Source organism: Schistocerca nitens, chromosome 4 (genome assembly GCF_023898315.1).
Source record: "Schistocerca nitens isolate TAMUIC-IGC-003100 chromosome 4, iqSchNite1.1, whole genome shotgun sequence".
NCBI lineage: Eukaryota > Metazoa > Arthropoda > Insecta > Orthoptera > Acrididae > Schistocerca > Schistocerca nitens.
Window position 1 is genome coordinate 384,967,951 of NC_064617.1, and position 24,119 is coordinate 384,992,069.

Sequence of the window (24,119 nt, forward strand, 5' to 3'; positions counted from 1 at the left end):
CTCAATAGGTGGGATTATACTAAGCATGGACTACACGTCAACAGGAAAGGGAAGGATAAACTGGCTGGGAAAATAGCAGGAAAGTTAAAGGGGGGGGGGGGAGGCACTGTCATGAGTGATAAAATACCAGTGGTTTAAGGGTTCAGTAAAGACCCTTTTTTAGGGTAGGGAGGACAGAAAGAAACCAAATTTTAAGAGAGGTTAGGACTGAGACAAACCTTCAGTTTTAGAAAGAAACCAAGAAACATAATTCTAGCTTATTACATCAGCATAAACAGCTATAGGTTAAGAATTTTCAACAGTCAGCAGTCAATTTTAACTCAGTCAATGTGAAATGTTAGCTATCTTTATTGCATCAAAATATTCTAGGACTGAGAAATAAAATTAATGAATTAATTATCTGTATAGATGAATTAGACTCCTCAAACCCAGCTGACATAATCTGCTTCTCTGAACATCATGTGACCACTGGTATAGAACTTTTAAGTGTTACAAGGTTTAGGTTAGTGTCTCACTTTTGTAGAGAAGAAATAGAGAAAGGAGGAGTTGCCACATTCATCGGGAACTGTCATAAATTTAAGAACATAGACATTCATAAATTTTGCCTAGAACAGCATATCGAAGCATGTGCAACAGAAGTAGAATTTCACAAAAAATCCTTCATAATATTAAGTGTATATTGAGCTCCTGCAGGTAACTTGTACTCTGACCCATTTACAACCAAAAACAAAGAAATAGTGGTTGCTGATGATTTCAGTGTAGATTTCTTGAAAGACACTCCCAATAAGAACTTATTTGAGTTAGTAACACTATCATTCAACTTAAACACTGTAAAGTTCCCCACTAGGGTAGCCAATTGCTACAAACAGCCATTGATAATATCTTTATAGAGAAGTTCAATGAACAAAATTATGTTACAAAACCAATAGTCAATGGCCTCTCAGACCATGACATGCAGTTCCTTCTGTTAAATGTTAATACTGAACAGGATATAAAATCTGTTAAATCTGAGCTCAAGAGGGTAATCAGTAAGCCAAAAATTGATTATTTTAGGACACTCCTCAGAGACATAAACTGGACTGATGTTTACAGTGCTCATGGCATGGATGAAAAATATAACACTTTTGCCAATAAAGTGCTTACTTTATTTGAACACTGTTTTCCCCCAAAATTAACCAAGGTTAGAGCAAAGTCTACAAAGAAGCCATGGATTACTCAAGGAATAGGGGTATCTTGTAAAACAAAATAGAAAACTAACTGTTAATCCGAAACAGTTCTGATGTTGATGCTATAGCACATTACTGCAAAATATTAAAGACTGTAATACAGATATAAAAGCAAAAATATTACAAGTAAAAGATAGTCATATCAGATAACAAAATAAAGACAATATGGGATATAGTGAAGGAGGAGATCGGTAGAACCAGACATGAAGAGGGACAAATAGCATTAAGAGAAAATGAGTCATTGGTTACAGATGTGTGTAGTGTTGCAGAACTTTTTAACAAACATTTTGTAACTTTTACTGAAAAGATGGGGTTGTCAGGTTCTGTTCTGCTGCTATGGAATACCTTAGACCAGACATTTCAAGTAACTTCCATAATATGAATTTGACCCTAACTGTTGTTGTTGTTGTTGTTGTTGTTGTGGTCTTCAGTCCTGAGACTGGTTTGATGCAGCTCACCAAGCTACTCTATCCTGTGCAAGCTTCTTCATCTCCCAGTACCTACTGCAACCTACATCCTTCTGAATCTGCTTAGTGTATTCATCTCTTGGTCTCCCCCTATGATTTTTACCCTCCACGCTGCCCTCCAATACTAAATTGGTGATCCCTTGATGCCTCAGAACATGTCCTACCAACCAATCCCTTCTTCTGGTCAAGTTGTGCCACAAACTCCTCTTCTCCCCAATCCTATTCAGTACCTCCTCATTAGTTATGTGATCTACCCATCTAATCTTCAGCATTCTTCTGTAGCACCACATTTCGAAAGCTTCTATTCTCTTCTTGTCCAAACTATTTACCGTCCATGTTTTACTTCCATACGTGGCTACACTCCATACAAATACTTTCAGAAATGACTTCCTGACACTTAAATCTATACTCGATGTTAACAAATTTTTCTTCTTGAGAAACGCTTTCCTTGCCATTGCCAGTCTACATTTTATATCCTCTCTACTTCGACCATCATCAGTTATTTTGCTCCCCAAATAGCAAAACTCCTTTACTACTTTAAGTGTCTCATTTCCTAATCTAATACCCTCAACATCACCCGACTTAATTCGACTACATTCCATTATCCTCGTTTTGCTTTTGTTGATGTTCATCTTATATCCTCCTTTCAAGACACCATCCATTCCGTTCAACTGCTCTTCCAAGTCCTTTGCTGTCTCTGAGAGAATTACAATGACATTGGCGAACCTCAAAGTTTTTATTTCTTCTCCATGGATTTTAATACCTACTCCAAATTTTTCTTTTGTTTCCTTTACTGTTTGCTCAATATACAGATTGAATAACATCGGGGAGAGGCTACAACCCTGTCTTACTCCCTTCCCAACCACTGCTTCCCTTTCATGCCCCTCGATTCTTATAACTGCCATCTGGTTTCTGTACAAATTGTAAATAGCCTTTTGCTCCTTGTATTTTACACCTGCCACCTTTAGAATTTGAAAGAGAGTATTCCAGTCAACATTGTCAAAAGCTTTCTCTAAATCTACAAATGCTAGAAACGTAGGTTTGCCTTTTCTTAATCTTTCTTCTAAGATAAGTCGTAAGGTCAGTATTGCCACACGTGTTCCAGTATTTCTACGGAATCCAAACTGACCTTCCCCGAGGTCGGCTTCTACTAGTTTTTCCATTCTTCTACAAAGAATTCATGTTAGTATTTTGCAGCCGTGACTTATTAAACTGATAGTTCGGTAATTTTCACATCTGTCAACACCTGTTTTCTTTGGGATTGGAATTATTATATTCTTCTTGAAGTCTGAGGGTATTTTGGCTGTTTCATACATCTTGCTCACCAAATGGTAGTTTTGTCAGGACTGGCTCTCCCAAGGCCGTCAGTAGTTCCAATGGAATGGTGTCTATTCCGGGGGCCTTGTTTCGACTCAGATCTTTCAGTGCTCTGTCAAACTCTTCACACAGTATCGTATCTCCCATTTCATATTCATCTACATCCTTTTCCATTTCCATAATATGTCCTCAAGTACATTGCCCTTGTATAGACCTTCTATATACTCCTTCCACCTTTCTGCTTTCCCTTCTTTGCTTAGAACTGGGTTTCCATCTGAGCTCTTTATGTTCATACAAGTGGTTCTCTTACCTCCAAATGTCTCTTTAATTTTCCTGTAGGCAGTATCTATCTTACCCCTAGTGAGATAAGCCTCTACATCCTTACATTTGTCCTCTAGCCATCCCTGCTTAGCCATTTTGCACTTCCTGTCGATCTCATTTTTGAGACGTTTGTATTCCTTTTTGCCTGCTTCATTTACTGCATTTTTATATTTTCTCCTTTCATCAATTAAATTCAATATATCTTCTGTTACCCAAGGATTTCTACTAGCCCTCGTCTTTTTACCTACTTGATCCACTGCTGCCTTCACTACTTCATCCCTCAAAGCTACCCATTCTTCTTCTACTGTATTTCTTTCCCCGATTCCTGTCAGTTGTTCCCTTATGCTCTCCCTGAAACTCTGTACAACCTCTGGTTCTTTCAGTTTATCCAGGTCCCATCTCCTTAAATTCCCACCTTTTTGCAGTTTCTTCAGTATTTAATCTACAGGTCATAACCAATAGATTGTGGTCAGAGTCCACATCTGCCCCTGGAAATGTCTTACAATTTAAAACCTGGTTCCTAAATCTCTGTCTTACCATTATATAATCTATATGATACCTTTTAGTATCTCCAGGGTTCTTCCATGTATACAACCCTAACAACCCTAACTACCCCAGCAGAAATAATGTCCACCATAAAATCTTTAAAACCAAAAAAATCTAGTGGGTATGATGAAATATCAAGAAAGTTAGTTAAAGAATGTGATTCTGAGTTAAGTAACATATGAAGCTATCTGTGTAACCAATTGTTTATCAGTGGAATATTTCCTGAATGATTGAAATATGCTGAAGTTAAGCCACTGTTTAAGATGGGAGATAAAGAAATAGCATCAAATTTCCATCCAACTTCACTTTTGCCAGAACTCTCAAAAATTTTAGAAAAAGTAATGTACAATCAGCTTTATAACCATCTTACCTCAAATAAGATACTGTCAAAGTCACAGTTCGGATTTCTAAAGGGTTCTGATATTGAGAAGGCTACCTACACTTACAGTGAAAATGTGCTTAATTCATTAGACAAAAAATTGCAGGCAACTGGTGTATTTTGTGATCTGTCAAAGGCATTTGACTGCGTAAATGATAATATCCTTTTAAGTAAATTAGAATATTATGGTGTAATAGGAAATGCTGCATAATGATTCGAATCTTATATCTCTGGTAGGAAACAAATGGTGTTATTAGGAAAGAGACATGTATTAAGCTATCAGGCATCATCCAACTGGGAACTAATTACATGTGAGGTCCCACAAGGTTCCATTTTAGGGCCCTTACTTTTTCTTGTGTATATCAATGACCTTTCATCAGTACATTACCAGATGCCAAGTTCGTTTTGTTTGCCAATGATACAAACATTGCAATAAATAGCAAATCAAGTGTAGTCTTATAAAGATTGTCTAGTAAAATATTTGTGGACATTAATCACTGGTTCCTAGCCAGTTCTTTGTCACTAAACTTTGAAAAAACACACTACATGCAGTTCAGAACTTGTAAGAGGTGTCCCACAAGTATATGCCTAACATACGATGACAAGCAGATAGAAGAAGTCGACTGTGTTAAATGTTTGGGATTACAGCTTGATAATAAATTCAACTGGGAGGAGCACACCGCAGAACTGCTGAAGCGTCTTAACAAATCTCTGTTTGCAATGCAAATTGTGTCAGACATAGGGGATATAAAAATGAAAAAGCTGGCATACTATGCTTACTTTCATTCCATAATGTCATATGGGATTATTTTTTGCGGTAATTCATCTAGCCAAGGTAAAGTTTTCTGAGCACAAAAATGTGCAGTAAGGGTTATATGTGGTATGAACTCAAGAACATCCTGTGGAAGCCTAGGGATACTAACTATTGCTTCCCAATATATTTATTCCTTAATGAAATTTTTCATTAAAAATGTAGCACTTTTCCAAACCAACAGCTCAATTCACAGAATCAATACAAGAAATAAGAATAATCTTCACAAGGATTTAAAGTCACTTAACTCTTGTACAAAAAAGGTGTGCATTATTCAGGAACACACATTTTCAATAACTTGTCTGCAGCCATAAAAAGCTTAACAACCAATGAAATTCAGTTTAAGAGAAGCCTAAAGGATTTATTGGTGGCCAACTCATTCTACTCCATTGATGAGTTTCTCAGTAGAACCAACTGACATTTGTGTGTGTGTGTGTGTGTGTGTGTGTGTGTACAATCTAACTTCTGCACCATTTCAGTGCAGTAATATGTTCATTGTAAATAAGTATTATAGTAGTTCTATTACATGTTTATTACCTTATAAATAAATAAAAACTTTTTTATTTTGGATTCAGTGCATCGGTGTTTGTAAAATGATTCTTTCATATCATGTTCATAAAAAAAAAATGACGATCATTCCACTTGGGACCTGTGGAAGGTACATTAGCTTATTTGTTTCAGTTGTAAATATTTGTCATGTATTATTGTTTTTCTGACATGTTCTACATCCTGGAGGACCTCCTCACTACGGATCAATTGGAATGAAAGTAAATCTAATCTAATCTAACCTTCAGTCTGGATACTTTCAGTGCTTTTGATTTTTTCTCCTTCAGATATTGTGCACTTTGTTTCCGACCAGGTCCCTTACCAGCAGTTAGATTCTCTGTACTCCAGGTTGTTGTCTATTTTCTCGGATGGGTTAGGTTGTCCAATCAATTCTGCAGCCCACATTACACTGAAATCTATGGTGCTGCCACACTTTTTCTGTGTCTGCCATATTCCAGTGGCTTTTTGTGATTAAGTGAACTTGGAATTGGACAAGCTGACATTGTTGGGGGTCATACAAACTATTATATTGAGTAAGTGGTGTTCACCATCATAATTGTTAAAAATTTTCTGGTCAGCTTCATCATTGCAGTGACTTTGAAGTTTCTGTTAACTCTCAATCTATTGTTGACACCTAACCTTTTCTGTGTCTGCACAGGTTATTGGCTAAACTCACCAGGGTCCAGTTTTTTTCCAAAAGTGTTTTGTGTTAAGTCTATTTAAACATTTTGTTGGATGAGGAATCTAAACTACTATTTGTGATTAACACACCCTTCAGGTTGTACCAATATCACCACCTTCTGTTTGGTGTGGCTCACACCCTGGTGGTTTTTCAGCATTTTTGAAACAATTGACAATGTCTGTTCCATAGTGCATCATCTATCTCAACTCTTGGGATGATGTCAAAGCTCTACCTTGCCCTCCAAATGTCAAAGAACTCCGAACATTTTTAGGTAAAATTGCTTACTATAACAAATTTATTCCAGGTGCAGCTGCATTGGCTCATCCCCTCAATGAGCTGCTCCGCAAGCACATTCCTTTTCAGTGGACACCAGCCCGCAAGCATGCATTCATGCTTTTGAAATCTAAACTGCCTTCTGCTCCTTGTCTGGCTAATTTCCATCCTGACCATTGCCTGGTTTTGGCCATGGACACCTCTCAGTATGGGCTCAGGGTCATTCTCACACATTGATATGAGGATGGTACCAAATATCCAATAGCTTATGCATCAAAAGTGCTCACCTCTGCTCAGCAACACCACTCCCAAGTTGAAAAAGAGGTGCTCACTATCGTCTGTGACCTCAAAAAGTTACATGTGTTCTTGTGTTCATCTAAGTTCCACCTCATCACTGACCACAAGCCCTTGGTTTCTTTGTTTCATTCCTCTGCTGGTCCAATAAAGCAGCACATTGTCTCCAATGTTGAACCTTGTTTCTGTCTTCCTACAACTATGGAATATATTTCTGGCCTATCATGCAAGACGCCTTTTCACTTAGATGTTGAGGTGCAATATATGGTGAATGGATTTCTATTATTGGTTCTTGGATCACAGCTGCTGTCACCGCCGATCTGGTTGTGCATGAAATTGTTTACCTCATTCAGCGTAGTTGGCCAGTCAGACCTTCGGGAACGTCTTCCAATTCTTGACAAAACTATTTTGCCCTCCAGCACCACCTTTTGGTGTTTGGTGATGGTGTTCTCTTAGCCACGGATGGGCTGTCTTGCACGGTTGTGATCCCAGCTGCCCTACAGCAAGATACGTTCCAGATCCTAAATCAGGGACATGGGGCGGGGGGGAGTCTCATGTATCAAGCTACTGGCTTGTCAGCATGTGTTTTGGCATGGCATCAATGATGACAATGTGCAGCCTGTTTCAGTTGGCTCTCAGTATGCTACCCAGCAGAATGTGCCAGGGGCAAAACTCTCTCTGTGGCCCACATCGGAGCATCCTTGGGAATGCCTCCATGTTGATTTCACAAGACCTTTCCTAATTTCTTTCTGTTTGTTGGTAGTCAGTGCTTTCTCTAAATGTCCATATGTTATCAACAGTCCTTCAACATCACCTGCGGCTATGATTCAGGACACCTCCAAAATTTTTCCAATTGAAGTATTGTCTTTTATGCTGATGACAAATAATGGTCCACACTTTGTGTCTCAGACATTCCATGATTTGTGCACAAGTCAAGGCACTTGTCACATTACTGCTGCTCCTTTCCACTTCTAGTCTATCAGCAAGGCAGAATGTCATGTCTGTATGTTCAAGGTTCACATGAAGAAGTACGTTGCGGAGTCCTCCTTGGACGACACCTGGACACACTTCTTGAGTTTCAAAAGGTTTAGGCTGGTGGGGAGTTGGAGTCTGGCTGAGATGCTCCATGGTCACCAGCCATATGCCCTCCTGCATCTACTCATGCCACTCCACCAAAGCCCGTTGGCACGATCCTTGTCGCAGTTCACCCCTGGCTCCATGGTTTGTGTCATCATGATTTGCTCCTGGCTCCATGGTTTGGGCTTGAGGGTTCGGCTGCAGACCAAAGTGGATTCTAGCCATGGTCCACAGCTGTTAAGGCTGGTGCATCTGTATGATGTGCACCAGTGATGGACTGGTGGTGCACAACTACGACCAGCTGTGCTCACACTCCACAGTGAGGGCTACAGATCCGACGCTGCTGCCTCCACCTCCTCTCTCAACACCTGTCCTGGTTTTGCAGGGAGTCGCTGCTGTGGAGGCAGACATGTCCTCCTTGTGGATGTTGCGACCTCCTGCCTCTCCTCAGGAATCCAGCCCGCTGGTGCCTGCTATCTGCTTTTCCTGCAATGCTTTGCTGCCACTGGCAATTCCGCTGCCTGTCGGGTCAGTGCCTTCAGGTCATTCAACACCAGTGCTCCCAGCACCTCCAACTGAGGACTGGTGCCTCCATTGTCATCACATTTCCATCACATCCAGGAACCGGACATTGAGATGCAACCAGCACCTTAGTCACTGGTTCTCTCTAATGGTACTTCATGGGGGAACAGCTGCCTTACGTGTCCATAGCTACACAGCTTCCATTCCTACTCACTGGTTCTGACCCATAACATTTGGATTCCCAACTCAGCAGCAAGCCACCAGTGTCCTACACTTCAAATATCCTGTCAGTGGCATCTGCACAGCTGGCTACCAGATGCCACATGCAATGGACCCCGTGAGTTGTGCACATGGCAAGGCATCTGCTGTGCTGCCTACTGGAGCCCTCCTCTTTGTAAGTGCAGTGCAGCAGGCAATCACTCTCATATTGTGTTCATGATGATTGTCAGCAGCTGCTTGTATGAGTTCCTGGATTGTTTTTATGTTTGTATCTACATTCTCAGCTGTTGTTTGCTTGTCCGTGGAGTAAGAATAAATTTTGGTTCATTGTGATTGTGCTGTTGTTTTTGTCTTATGTTAGGAGTCAACCTTGTCTCCAGTTTTCACCTTTTCTTTGTGTCTGAATCAGCTTTACACATCTCATTATTACTTCGGATCTGTCATCATTTTCATTGCTAATTATACAAGGTGTCACAAAAAAGTACGGTCAAACTTTCAGGAAACATTCCTCACACACAAATAAAGAAAAGATGTTATGTGGACATGTGTCCGGAAACGCTTAATTTCCATGTTAGCATTTTAGTTTCGTCAGTATGTACTGTACTTCCTCGATTCACCGCCATGATTTCATACGGGATACTCTACCTGTGCTGCTAGAACATGTGCCTTTATAAGTACGACACAACATGTGGTTCATGCACGATGGAGCTCATGCATATTTCAGTCGAAGTGTTCGTACGCTTCTCAACAACAGATTCGGTGACCGATGGATTGGTAGAGGCGGACCAATTCCATGGCCTCCACACTCTCCTGACCTCAACCCTCTTGACTTTCATTTATGGGGCCATTTGAAAGCTCTTGTCTACGCAACTCCGGTACCAAATGTAGAGACTCTTCGTGCTCGTATTGAGGACAGCTGTGATACAATACACCATTCTCCAGGGCTGCATCAGCGCATCAGGGATTCCATGCGACGAAGGGTGGATGCATGTATCCTCACTAACGGACATTTTGAACATTTCCTGTAACAAAGTGTTTGAAGTCACGCTGGTACGTTCTGTTGCTGTGTGTTTCCATTCCATGATTAATGTGATTTGAAGAGAAGTAATAAAATGAGCTCTAACATGGAAAGTAAGCGTTTCTGGACACATGTCCACATAACATATTTTCTTTCTTTGTGTGTGAGGAATGTTTCCTGAAAGTTTGGGCGTACCTTTTTGTAACACCATGTATGTATTTTTAATTCAACTCTAGGTCTATACAAACATTTAAGGGAATGTGGTACGCTTTTGCAATTATTGTTGTTGTGCCATCTGTCATCTTGGTGAAGAGATGGGATGTGTGTCAAACAAAGGATATTATTTGTTTTCTTCATAGTCCTATAGTTTCGAGTTGTTTCGGTTTCTTAATTTTCCCTGTACTTTCCCAAAATTTCCAAATAGTTTTGTTTAAGAAAGAACAATCTCTGATGTTTCTGTTATTGCTTGAAGCTCTTGTCTTTTCTTTAATATTTTTGATGCACCTGCAACATCTTTTCTGTTTCATAAATGTCTTCATTAAGTAATTATCCCTTTTACCTATGTCCACATAATCTTAAATTTTTATGATGCTGATCTTGTTGCTTAATTTCGTTTAGTTTATGTTGCTTTTCTTAAATAAATTATTGTATTCTCCATTTGTGATTGCCTTGCTGATGATTTTGTTTCTTTCCAGTATTGTGTCTGCTTTGATTCTGCATCTTAAACGGTTTATGAGCACTTGAAATTCAGAAGTGGTTTATAGCCAGGAACCTATTACAGTTTTTTAAATGTTTGATAGAATATTATCAATATCATTGTAAGTTCCATTTAGTTCTTAAAAGGTCAATTTTTTGTTTGTTTTCCTGTGGTAGAGTGTAGTATGAACAACCATGTTGTTATTTTTGACAAATTCTAGTAGCAATGACACCTATCATTTCTGGTATCATAACTCAGTTTTCCATAGGAGAATATTCTTTAGTTTTGTCCAGCTTTTGCATTAAAAACTTCCATTATCATCCTTCACTGGAATTCACTGCCATTTAGCAGCTTCTGTAAATGTTCATAGGTGTCTTTTACCACTTCATCGAAGTGTGAGCATTTTGGTGAATGAACTTGTATTCCACTGCAACAAAAAGTGCGTTCTGACTGTAATTACATTTCATCTTCCTTTTTTGCTGCACTTCGAATAACACTACTGTATCAAATTTTACTTTGTGCATCTCCGCTTCTAACTCCACTAACCTATCTTTGGAACCCAAATTTCAGCATTTTATAGACCTACAATTAACAGTTGTAGAAGCAGTTGGATCCCTGAGGTTTATGTTACTGTCTTGTCACCCAAATTCCACATTCCAAGGTGTATGTGCTGTGTGATAAGAATCCGTTTTTTTGTTCCTTTGGTCCATTACTTTCAATGCTCTTCCACCTCAGCCAGAATAACAACAATCCAGGAACTCACACATGGCAGTTGGTTCTCTGACAGTCCTATCCGTGACACACTATCATGCTCAAACAGTTTGATGAGACACTTGAACAGTGCTAAGCCTAACAGAAATACACTCACAGTAGTCTCATCTGCGCCAGTGATATACCAGCAGCTACCTCATATCATTGGTAAACTGAATTAACTGATGTATGGGAATTCAGGTACATCCGTCATGGGAACAGATATTCTTTCTAATGTACAAACATGTTTCAGCACTTTTGTGCTGTCATCAGTGGGTACTTTTATTCAGGTTTGTAAAGTGCAAACATATTGTAAGTGATAATTACACAGGCCAATGAAAAACTTTTTTTGAAAACTTTTTTTTTCTTCGATAGCTCATCTTTATAGATTTTTATGAGCTGAATCCAAATCTAGCCTTAGTTTTTTTTGTATCGCCCATAGTTTTCGAGCAATATGCTTTTCATTATACAGTATGAAAATCCTATGCTATATGGTAAACGGGGAAATAAATGAAATGCTTTGTTACAACATAAGCATGGTTTGTATGTACAGTACGCTACTTAAAACAATGATATGTATTAATAGAGGTTTCACTTGTCAGCTGGAATTGGTGTGTATTTTCTTTCTCTTTTTTCTTTGAAGCTTCTTGTGTGGCTTTTTCTATGATGAGTCACTTGCTGAACTTCTTGGTGAAGTGACCAACAGTAGTGTCCCCCATCATGTTGGTGTTCCAGTGGCCTTGGTAATGTTTTTCCATCACTTTAATGTCCTGGTGAAAATGCTCTCTTTGTTTCTTTGTTCTTCACTAACATCTCCTATATTGTCCGGGAAGTAATCAAGGTGACTGTTCAAAAAGTGAACTTTCAGGCTCATTAAACATCCTAAAGTTTTAAATGTCTTTAACATTGTAGCTATAATAGAAACATATTCTGGGTCTTTTTCATGTCCTAAGAACTTTGTAATGACTTGCTTGAATGATACTCATGCTTCTTTCTCATTTAAGGTCATTGTAGATTCTAAGTTAACATCAAACATCAATTTTCTAATGTCAGGTCCAACAAAGACACCTTCTTTTAGTTTAGCTTTTGAAAGGTATGTAAACTTTTGGCAGAGATACTTAACACATGGTCCATCTTTAGGCAAAGCCTTTACAAACTGATTCATTAGGCCTAACTTTATATGTGGAGTTGGTAGGAGTATGCTTTTTTGATATACAAGGTTTATGCTTAGAATGTTGTTCTCACCAGGTTTTAAAGACTTCCTCACAGGCCATTTCTTTCTGCACCAGTGTTGATTCCTAGCCCTAATGTCCTATTCACACAAGAAACATGGAAATTTGGTAAAGCCACCTTGCTGACCAAGGAGCATGCGTGTTACTTTTCGATTGCCGCATATCATCCAACCATGAGCAGAACAGCCTATTTTATTTAGCACTATTTCTAAGTTTTCATAGCTTTCTTTCATATGTACAAAATGTCCAATAGGTATAGATGCATACATTTTATGATTGTGTAATAAAACCACCTTTAAACTAGTTTTGGATAAATTAATAAACAGCCTCCAGTCTTCCTTTTTGTATTCAATACTCATTCATCTGACTGGGAATGTCTGAGCTGTACATTAAATCACCTTCTTGTTGAAAAAAACTTGTAAAATTGCTGCTCTCTGTTTCTATACATGTATATGCTGGTTCCAACTGCCAATAAGTTCTTTTCTTCTAGAGCCAAGCAATTCAGCTTTTTCTTTCGTTAAGCCCAGATCCCTAACCAATTGTTAAGCTTGGTCTGAGTAAACAATTTTGGCTCTAGAATTTCTGTATTACAATGGAATTCATCATCATCTGGTTCATCTAAATCACATTGTACATCAGAAAATACTTCTGGTGGAATAGAATTTAAATCATCCGTTGGTTCAGGAACCGGCAAATCTACACCATGCCCAACTGGTCAGATGGTGGAAAGAAGATTAGGGTAGCTTATTACCTTCTTGTTTTTCGAATTGTGGCCAATATCATCATCTAGATTGCCACAAATATAACAAAAACTGTCAGCAGAGTTTTTACAACCATGATTAGGCAGTGTACTGAGCACATGTACAGGAAATGGGAAAAGTGATGTTAGGTTGATAGTAAACAAAACCCCATCTGTTAACACAAAAATAGAATCGACCTTTTTTTTTTGCCAGCAAACGTTTTTCAGCAGTGCTACCAACATCATCTACATTCATTACACCTCCTTTTTAAATTATTTTAATTATATAAAAGTTTTTAAATTCTTTAAAAAATCAGTTAATTTAATAAATTTAACTGTAAAATGTGAAGAAATGGTTGGTGATACAGTTTTTGAAGTATCATATTTGGATTTACCACCCCTAAAAAAAAAAAAGTTATTTTCCGCAAAAAGTTTTTCCATTGTTGGCGTGTGTTATTGGAACAAAAATTAGATTAGAAATACAGGGTGATTATAATTAAAGTTAAACTTTCAAGCCACTGTAGAAGCAACACCACTGGTCAGAATGACGTCAGATTGCAACGAAATAGTATCGGAGAAGGGGGAAAAAGTATGGCAGAAGAAAAATAAATAGTTACAAAATGTAGCAATAGGTGGCACTGTAAGCACCATAATTTAGTAGTGGTCAACTACAAATGACAAATGAATCATACAACATGCCTAAGGTACACATTTGACTTTAAACAAACTGTACTACTCAGTGTACATGGGTGTACAGGTGTGATACTGTGGCAAAGTGTTTCCGGGGTCACATTCAGAATGTGTTGCGCAATGCGTGTCTTCAAAGCAGCTGAGTTTGCAATCAGAACACTGAACACAACATCTTTCAGATAGCCCCACAGTCAGAAGTCACACGGATTAAGATCAGGTGATCGGGATGGCCCGGCTGTAGGCAAGTGGTAGCTGATAATTCTAGCATTTCCAAAATGGCGCTTCAGCAGCTGCTTAACTGGATTTTGTCCGCAGCTCGTGGTCTAGTGGCTAGTGTTGCTACCTCTCGATCACGGGGTCCCGGGTGTAATTCCCAGCCAGATTGGGGATTTTTTCTGCTTGGGGACTGAATGTTTGTGTTGTTCTCATCATTCATGAATGTGGCTAGATTGGACTGTGTATAGATTCGGAATGTGCATGGGTGCTGATGACTGTGAAGTTGAGCACCCCACAAACCAAACATCATTATCGTTAACTGGATTTGCAATATGCGGAGGTGTGACATCTTTCATAAAAATGATCCCATCCACACACCCACACTGTTGAAGTGCTGGAATGAAGTGGTTGCGTGAAAGACACCGATAGCATTTACCAGTGACGGTACAGATAACAGGACTGGGAGCACCTGTCTCTTCGAAAAAATATGGCCCTATGATAAATGATGCCATAAACTCGCACCACACACTAACTTATTCAGGATGAATTGGTACTGGTTGATTTGCTTGTGGATTTTCCATTGCCCATATTTGACAATTCTGTGTACTGACATGTCATGTCAGATGAAAGTGGACTTCGTCTGTCCACGAAATGTTCCACGGCCAATCATTGTCCACTTCCATGTGAGCAAGAAATTCTAAAGAAAAAGTCTCTCTTGTTGGCAGGTCAACAGGAAGAAACTCATGCACATGGGTAATTTTAAATGGATAGAAAAGAAGAATGTTTTGTAGGATTTTAGGCACCGTGGTCATGGATATGTCCAATGTTCTGGCAATTCTCTGTGCCCTACAAGTTTGCACACCACCACTCATCTCCTCCTGCATTGCTGTGGCCACTGCTTCCACTGATGAAACAATTTGTTTCCTCACTCTGCCAGGTTGCACACCAAAAGAACCTGTCTTTTCGAATTTCTGAATCATTTTCTCCAGACCCACGGCGGTCATCGAACCAGTGCCTTTTCTCAAATCCTTCAGTGACTGGAACTTCTGCTGAGTGATGTGTGCACAGTCATAATTCTTGAAACACAGCTTTACAAGCAGAGCGTGATCCTGCATTGAGACAGTCATGGCAAATGTCTCAGATGCGAAAGGAGGAAAAGCCATGTACCTGGTGTGTTTATACCAACTTCAGTGGGTCGTGCGCATGACAGGTGTTTTCATTTACATATTCTGGCACATACAGTGCCATTTATGATCAATTTTCACACTATTTTTTCTCCTGCCATACATTTCCCCCCTTCTCTGATAATATTCTATTGCATTTTGAAAGTTTAACATAAATTATAATCACCCTGTATTTTCTGACTTGCAATTATTACCTCATTCTTCATATTGTTAGGCTCAATAGGACTTTATTTACAGTATTATACATCTTACCATCTGCAATGAAATGATCTTATTGTGAGTTTAGTTGATGATTTACAAGTGAAGGAGGATTTTTTAACTTTCCAACCAAACTTATGAAACATCATTTCACTGCAGATGACATGATACATGGTAATGTAAAGAAGGTCCTACAGAACCTAATATTCCAGATAATAAAGTAATATAATAGAGAGAAACATTCCACGTGGGAAAAATATATGTAAAAACAAAGATGATGTGACTTACCGAACGAAAGCGCTGGCAGGTTGATAGACACACAAACAAACACAAACACACACACAAAATTCAAGCATTCGCAACAAACTGTTGCCTCATCAGGAAAGAGGGGAAGGAGAGGGAAAGACGAAAGGATGTGGGTTTTAAGGGAGAGGGTAAGGAGTCATTCCAATCCCGGGAGCGGAAAGACTTACCTTAGGGGGAAAAAAGGACAGGTAACACTCGCACACACACACATATCCATCCACACATATACAGACACAAGCAGACATATTTAAAGACAAAGGGTTTGGGCAGAGATGTCAGTCGAGGCCTCAATCTCCGCTAATTTCAAGTTGCCGCCACTCATACCTCACCTGTCATTCAACATCATCTTTGCCTCTTCACTTCCGCCTCGACTGACATCTCTGCCCAAACCCTTTGTCTTTAAATATGTCTGCTTGTGTCTGTATATGTGTGGATGGATATGTGCGTGTGTGCGAGTGTTACCTGTCCTTTTTCCCCCTAAGGTAAGTCTTTCCGCTCCCGGGATTGGAATGACTCCTTACCCTCTCCCTTAAAACCCACATCCTTTCGTCTTTCCCTCTCCTTCCCCTCTTTCCTAATAAGATAATAAAGTAATATTGATAACAGATATAAAATGCTTTTAGGTTAATTTTTGATACAGTACCTATCACTCAAAACATGGTTGCAGTTTAGAGACTTGAATAAAGGTAAAGCACTGGTGATAACAAGTAAAGATGATGAAACATGTTTAGCTATTAGAGAGAATAGTTGTACTCATCATAGGCACACCTGAATCCTCAAAAATTAGTGGGAAAACGTGTTGAGTGTTGGAGCTTCGAAACCAAATAATAATTATAAACTGAATAATTTACTCAGTGATCTAATAGTTAATTTTTTTATCATCATTGTTTCTGCATTTCAAGTGTTCTTTGTGACAAAAGTTAGTTATTTCTTTAATGTCATGTTCCATTCTTTTTGTAACAGACTATCTTGGTTTTTTACTGTGCAGTGGGTAAGCTACTGGACTCATATTATTAAAAGAGCAACAGGTCACAAATCCATATCCTAGCATCCTGACTTACTTCAAATATTGGTTTCCTACTATATCACTTGAAGCAGATTTGAGAATGGTTCTGTAAGGTCATGATTAATGTCCTCTATCCTTAACAAGTCTGAGTATGAGCTCAATCTCTAATGGCCTCAACATCTGTGTAACACTGAACTTAAAAGGGGAATGATTAATGACAAGTTATTGAGGAATTGTCTTGAATGTATGAGGTAATATTTAAAAAAACCATTTCTCAACTAACTTTTGATGTGTGTCCCTAGCTAACACCAGTTGACTTTTGATTCAACAACTCAACATCAGATGTAGCTGTAAGGCAAACTTTGCCATACAGCAGCAAAGGAGTCCTTATAGTCATTGTTGTATGGGGACTCTAAGTCAGTGAACCGCATACTTTTGTCTGGCGCTGCTACCGTGAACACACTCTTATCACCTCTTCAGTGCCCACTCACTTCTGAGCATTATCTAAACAAACGACCAGCAGTAGCTACTCTAACACAGAATTGTCCTATAGTTAAATACTCAGAACAACTGCGAATGTAATTGCTTCAAGCCACACTCAGTTATACCTTAGTCTGATTTTGTGATTATAGGAAGTATCGAAGTGTGCAGACGTGCTTTGTGTTGATTGACTGCGTTCCTGTATTTAGAAAGCAAGCCAAATTGTAAATATCTTTCATTGCATATCACTGCATATGTTTCAATTCAATAAACTGAAATGTATTTGGTGACAAAAAGTGCATTTTCTTGTGGTTGCAAAGATGGATTTAACATACCTTCAGTAAGCACTATCAGGGGATAACAAACGTGTACAGAGAAACACAACACAAATGGTCAAAGGTTCACTTGATCCATGGGAAAGTGTCACAAAGATCCTCAAGAAACTGAACTGGCAGGCAGTTGAAGATACATGCAAAATATCCCAAGAAAGCCTACTTACGAAGTTTCAAGTACTTAATAATTATGAGTCTAGGAATATACTACAACACCCTATGTATCCCATAGGGATTGCACGGAGAAGATTAGTCTAATTACAATATGTACAGAGTTGTTTAAACAAGCATTCTTCCTGCTCTGCACACATGAATGGAATGGGAAGAAGCCCTAATAAATTGTGCTCTAGGAGGTATTCTGTGGCTTACAGACTATTGATATTTGAATATTTGCTGTTTCATAAGCTAGTTGGTAAGTTAGAACAAAGCTTTTCTTTTGCATTTCTGTCTTTTTATGGTGAAAATTTTCTTTATATGATTGCAGATAGCTTCAAAGCTGCTGGAAATTGCAACATTTCGTCTTCATAATTTCCTGCAGGCATGCGTACCTGTAGCTCGCCTAAAATATTATGTCTACCAGTTTGTAGAGAAAGGTAATTTATGACTTTATTGCTTTCTGTCGATAGAAACCTGTAATTTATGGAGTTTTTATTCAGCTGAGTTACTTGTAAAAACTGCTTAAGTCTGTTTGTGAGCAGTTTTTTGTGCAGTAGATATTATTTAGCAGAGCTTAAAATTTTTAGTACATAACATGATTCCTTTTCTGTCCCTAATTATCTTTCTGCCTATAGGAGATTAAACCCTGTTCTTTCTTTTTTTCTTTTATAGAATTCCTCTTATACAAAGTATTAACCCTTTAATCTTATCATTAGGATCAAGAAAAACACTATTATTGTTGATTACTTTGATTATTGTATCAAAGAAATATTATGATGTAAAAGGAGGGTTATTTTCCAGACAATCATTAACTGCTTGATACTTGTTTATAAGCAACATAAAGTTATTACAAAATAGTTTCAACCTCACCTCGTTCATTTCAAAGTGGAAAGGCATTCATCACTGCTAATACACACATAACTATAATATAATGCTAGTCTTTTCTTTGTGTAAAAAACATAAATAATACGTAGATGGACTTCATTTAACACTGTGGTATTAAGGGAGCTTAAATTCTTCATTGCATTGACCTGTGTGCATTTAGCATTACATACCTATAAAGCCTCCCCCCCATGAACCATGGACCTTGCCGTTGGTGGGGAGGCTTGCGTGCCTCAGCGATACAGATAGTCGTACCGTAGGTGCAACCATAACGGAGGGGTATCTGTTGAGAGGCCAGACAAATGTGTGGTTCCTGAAGAGGGGCAGCAGCCTTTTCAGTAGTTGCAAGGGCAACAGTCTGGATGATTGACTGATCTGGCCTTGTAACACTAACCAAAACGGCCTTGCTGTGCTGGTACTGCAAACGGCTGAAAGCAAGGGGAAACTACGGCCGTAATTTTTCCCGAGGGCATGCAGCTCTACTGTATGGTTAAATGATGATGGCGTCCGCTTGGGTAAAATATTCCGGAGGTAAAATAGTCCCCCATTCTGATCTCCGGGTGAGGACTACATAAGAGGATGTCGTTATCAGGAGAAAGAAAACTGGCTTTCTACGGATCGGAGCGTGGAATGTCAGATCCCTTAATCAGGCAGGTAGGTTAGAAAATTTAAAAAGGGAAATGGATAGGTTAAAGTTAGATATAGTGGGAATTAGTGAAGTTCGGTGGCAGGAGGAACAAGACTTTTGGTCAGGTGACTACAGGGTTATAAACACAAAATCAAAAAGGGTTAATGCAGGAGTAGGTTTAATAATGAATAGGAAAATAGGAATGCGGGTAAGCTACTACAAACAGCTTTGTGAATGCATTATTGTGGCCAAGATAGATACGAAGCCCACGCCTACTACAGTAGTACAAGTTTATATGCCAACTAGCTCTGCAGATGACGAAGAAATTGAAGAAATGTATGATGGAATAAAAGAAATTATTCAGATAGTGAAGGGAGACGAAAATTTAATAGTCATGGGTGACTTGAATTCGGTAGTAGGAAAAGAGAGAGAAGGATACGTAGTAGGTGAATATGGATCGGGGCTAAGAAATGAAAGAGGAAGCCCCCTGGTAGAATTTTGCACAGAGCACAACTTAATCATAGCTAACTCTTGGTTCAAGAATCATAAAAGAAGGCTGTATACATGGAAGAAGCCTGGAGATACCGACAGGTTTCAGATAGATTATCTAATGGTAAGACAGAGATTTAGGAACCAGGTTTTAAATTGTAAGACATTTCCAGGGGCAGATGTGGAGTCTGACCACAATCTATTGGTTATGACCTGTAGATTAAAACTGAAGAAACTGCAAAAAGGTGGGAATTTAAGGAGATGGGACCTGGATAAACTGAAAGAACCAGAGGTTGTAGAGAGTTTCAGGGAGAGCATAAGGGAACAATTGACAGGAATGGGGGAAAGAAATACAGTAGAAGAAGAATGGGTAGCTTTGAGGGATGAAGTAGTGAAGGCAGCAGTGGATCAAGTAGGTAAAAAGATGAGGGCTAGTAGAAATCCTTGGGTAACAGAAGATATATTGAATTTAATTGATGAAAGGAGAAAATATAAAAATGCAGTAAATGAAGCAGGCAAAAAGGAATACAAACGTCTCAAAAATGAGATCGACAGGAAGTGCAAAATGGCTAAGCAGGGATGGCTAGAGGACAAATGTAAGGATGTAGAGGCTTATCTCACTAGGGGTAAGATAGATACTGCCTACAGGAAAATTAAAGAGACCTTTGGAGGTAAGAGAACCACTTGTATGAACATAAAGAGCTCAGATGGAAACCCAGTTCTAAGCAAAGAAGGGAAAGCAGAAAGGTGGAAGGAGTATATAGAAGGTCTATACAAGGGCAATGTACTTGAGGACATATTATGGAAATGGAAAAGGATGTAGATGAATATGAAATGGGAGATACGATACTGTGTGAAGAGTTTGACAGAGCACTGAAAGATCTGAGTCGAAACAAGGCCCCTGGAATAGACACCATTCCATTGGAACTACTGACGGCCTTGGGAGAGCCAGTCCTGACAAAACTCTACCATTTGGTGAGCAAGATGTATGAAACAGCCAAAATACCCTCAGACTTCAAGAAGAATATAATAATTCCAATCCCAAAGAAAACAGGTGTTGACAGATGTGAAAATTACCAAACTATCAGTTTAATAAGTCACGGCTGCAAAATACTAACGTGAATTCTTTGTAGAAGAATGGAAAAACTAGTAGAAGCCGACCTCGGGGAAGATCAGTCTGGATTCCGTAGAAATGTTGGAACATGTGAGGCAATACTGACCCTACGACTCATCTTAGAAGCTAGATTAAGGAAGGGCAAACCTACGTTTCTAGCATTTGTAGACTTAGAGAAAGCTTTTGACAATGTTGACTGGAATACTCTCTTTCAAATTCTGAAGGTGGCAGGGGTAAAATACAGGGAGCGAAAGGTTATTTACAATTTGTACAGAAACCAGATGGCAGTTATAAGAAATGAGGGGAATGAAAGGGAAGCAGTGGTTGGGAAGGGAGTGAGACAGGGTTGTAGCCTATCCCCGATGTTATTCAATCTGTATATTGAGCAAGCAGTAAAGGAAACAAAAGAAAAATTCAGAGTAGGTATTAAAATCCATGGAGAAGAAATAAAAACTTTGAGGTTCGCCAATGACATTGTAATTCTCTCAGAGACAGCAAAGGACTTGGAAGAGCAGTTGAACGAAATGGATAGTGTCTTGAAAGGAGGATATAAGATGAACATCAACAAAGGCAAAACGAGGATAATGGAATGTAGTCGAATTAAGTCGGGTGATGCTGAGGGAATTAGATTAGGAAATGAGACACTTAAAGTAGTAAAGGAGTTTTGCTATTTGGGGAGCAAAATAACTGATGATGGTCAAAGTAGAGAGGATATCAAATGTAGACTGGCAATGTCAAGGAAAGCGTTTCTGAAGAAGAGAAATTTGTTAACATTGAGTATAGATTTAAATGACATTAAAGAAATAACTAACTTTTGTCACAAAGAACACTTGAAATGCAGAAACAATGATGATAAAAAAATTAACTATTAGATCACTGAGTAAATTATTCAGTTTATAATTATTATTTGGTTTCGAAGCTCCAACACTCAACACGTTTTCCCACTAATTTTTGAGGATTCAGGTGTGCCTATGATGAGTACAACTATTCTCTCTAATAGCTAAACATGTTTCATCATCTTTACTTGTTATCACCAGTGCTTTACCTTTATTCAAGTCTCTAAACTGCAACCATGTTTTGAGTGATAGGTACTGTATCAAAAATTAACCTAAAAGCATTTTATATCTGTTATCAATATTACTTTATTATCTTATCAGGAAAGAGGGGAAGGAGAGGGAAAGACGAAAGGATGTGGGTTTTAAGGGAGAGGGTAAGGAGTCATTCCAATCCCGGGAGCGGAAAGACTTACCTTAGGGGGAAAAAAGGACAGGTAACACTCGCACACACGCACATATCCATCCACACATATACAGACACAAGCAGACATATTTAAAGACAAAGGGTTTGGGCAGAGATGTCAGTCGAGGCGGAAGTGAAGAGGCAAAGATGATGTTGAATGACAGGTGAGGTATGAGTGGCGGCAACTTGAAATTAGCGGAGATTGAGGCCTGTTTGTGTGGCCTATGGGTGAAACATTAGTAGAAGTAACGCAGTCTTATGACTATGTACTGTAGTACTAACATTTTAAGTTGACAAGGCCAATATCTGGCATGTTTTAATTTTAATTTTATATTGTGACATTTCTGAAGAAGGCTACATTATTATAGCCAAAACCTAGGGAAAGTTTCTTTGCTTATGCAACTGGAGGCTTAAATTTAATATAATTACATTTTACAGTTGCTGACTGCTGCACCATGCTAAAAATATGCCACTCTAATCACTTTGAAAAGGAGATAGGTGGGTTCCTTCTTCAGTGTAGGCTCGTGCTTTATTTATAATTATAAGTTCGTGCTTCATTTCTGAGCGGGAGTTGGAAAATAAGTTTCCCCTTTCAACTGTGGGCAGAGTTGTGTGATATGGGTGAAAGAAGACACGGTAGGTTAACGCGCACATGCAAGACACCGATACACCATTGGGTAGAGGTCAACCGCGATCAAGCAGATGGCACTGTCGCAGTACCTGCGCAAAGCGGGGGCCAGCCATCCAGTCTTTTCTGGAGCTATTGAGAGAAGGTGCGTATTTGAGTTATTGTCAAAAGCAGAAGTGGGAGCTGTTATCTGTTATGAATGGGCACATGGAGTAACAGGCACAGAAATTCATAACTGCCTTGTTGAGGTGTATGGGTGAGGTGTGATGGTGTGGAGATGGTGCCAGCAATTCAGTGATGGACATCAGCAAGTGCAGGAGTGGAAACATCCATCATCACCTGTCTGAAAGAAGTTCAAAAGCACTCTGTCTGCAGGTAAAGTGCTACTCACCATTTTCTGGGATGCCAAACAAGTTTTGATGCTGGAGTTTCTGGAGGATGCAACCATCAGTACTGCGCGGTACTGTGCCACTCTGTAGAAATTGCAAGAGGTGATTCGGAAAAAGCCGCCTGGCCTTCTTAGATCTGGCGCTCTGCTGTTGGATAACAATGCGAGACCATACAAGGCGACGGCAATGCAAAACCGTATTGCAATCCTTGGTTGGGAGCGCCTACACCATTTGCCTTACAGTCCGGATCTCGCACCAAGAAAGGTCCATCTGTTTCCTGCTTTGAAGAAGACTCTTAGCGGAAGGTGCTTTGGCAGCAATGCTGACATCAAACAAGCCGTTCAACGCTTCTTCCATATGCAATGCTCTGATTTTTTCCTGGAAGGCTTTTTGAAGCTTATAAAGCGGTATAACAAATGTCTTAATGTACTTGGAAATTATGTAGAAAAATGAAGATATGTCTTAGCTTTAATGTCTCATTCTTTTTTTTTTTCCTTTCACACACAACTCTGACCACAGTTGACAGGGGAAACTTATTTTCCAACTCCCCCATGTATAATGACCTTGTATTCCTTCTCCTCCTCCCCCCCTCTCTTCTTCCTCTTCTTCTTCTTCTTCTTCTTCTTCTTCTTCTTTTATTTTTAAACCACGTTACCACAATAACTTTATATTTTTCTACATTAGAGGAAATAATTTTTGTTTTAAAGGATAACATTAATGTCACTTTTTCTGTGTCTGTGTGTGCCACTGACTTGTAGTAATGAGTTTTTTAATATTTATTTAAGCATAATTTCAGCTTAGAGATTTTTAAAAAATTGGTTCTCATTTCAAACGAGATAACTATAGCTTCTAATACGTCTTTTTCTAGGCTATAAAGTGGGAGTGGTCAACCAGACTGAAACTACTGCACTGAAAGCAGCTGGAGAAAACAGGAATGCCCCATTTTCAAGAGAACTAAGCTGTGTTTACAGTCGAGCCACATTAGTTGGTGATGATATCCTTTTCAAACTAAAGGCCATGTAACCAGAATACTTGATGATATTATCTGTAAAGTAGTGGAATGTGG

The 24,119-nt window shown here is 39.0% G+C and overlaps 1 protein-coding gene across 1 annotated transcript in view; it reads left to right on the forward strand.

Annotated features, from left to right (window-relative positions):
* LOC126251586 (DNA mismatch repair protein Msh3-like) overlaps positions 1 to 24,119 on the forward strand; it is a 363,938-nt gene that overhangs the window by 48,379 nt on the left and 291,440 nt on the right. The window contains exons 4-5 of the mRNA XM_049952118.1: positions 18,013 to 18,121; positions 23,922 to 24,046. Coding sequence (XP_049808075.1) covers positions 18,013 to 18,121; positions 23,922 to 24,046 — 234 coding nt within the window. The remainder of the gene's footprint in view (positions 1 to 18,012; positions 18,122 to 23,921; positions 24,047 to 24,119) is intronic.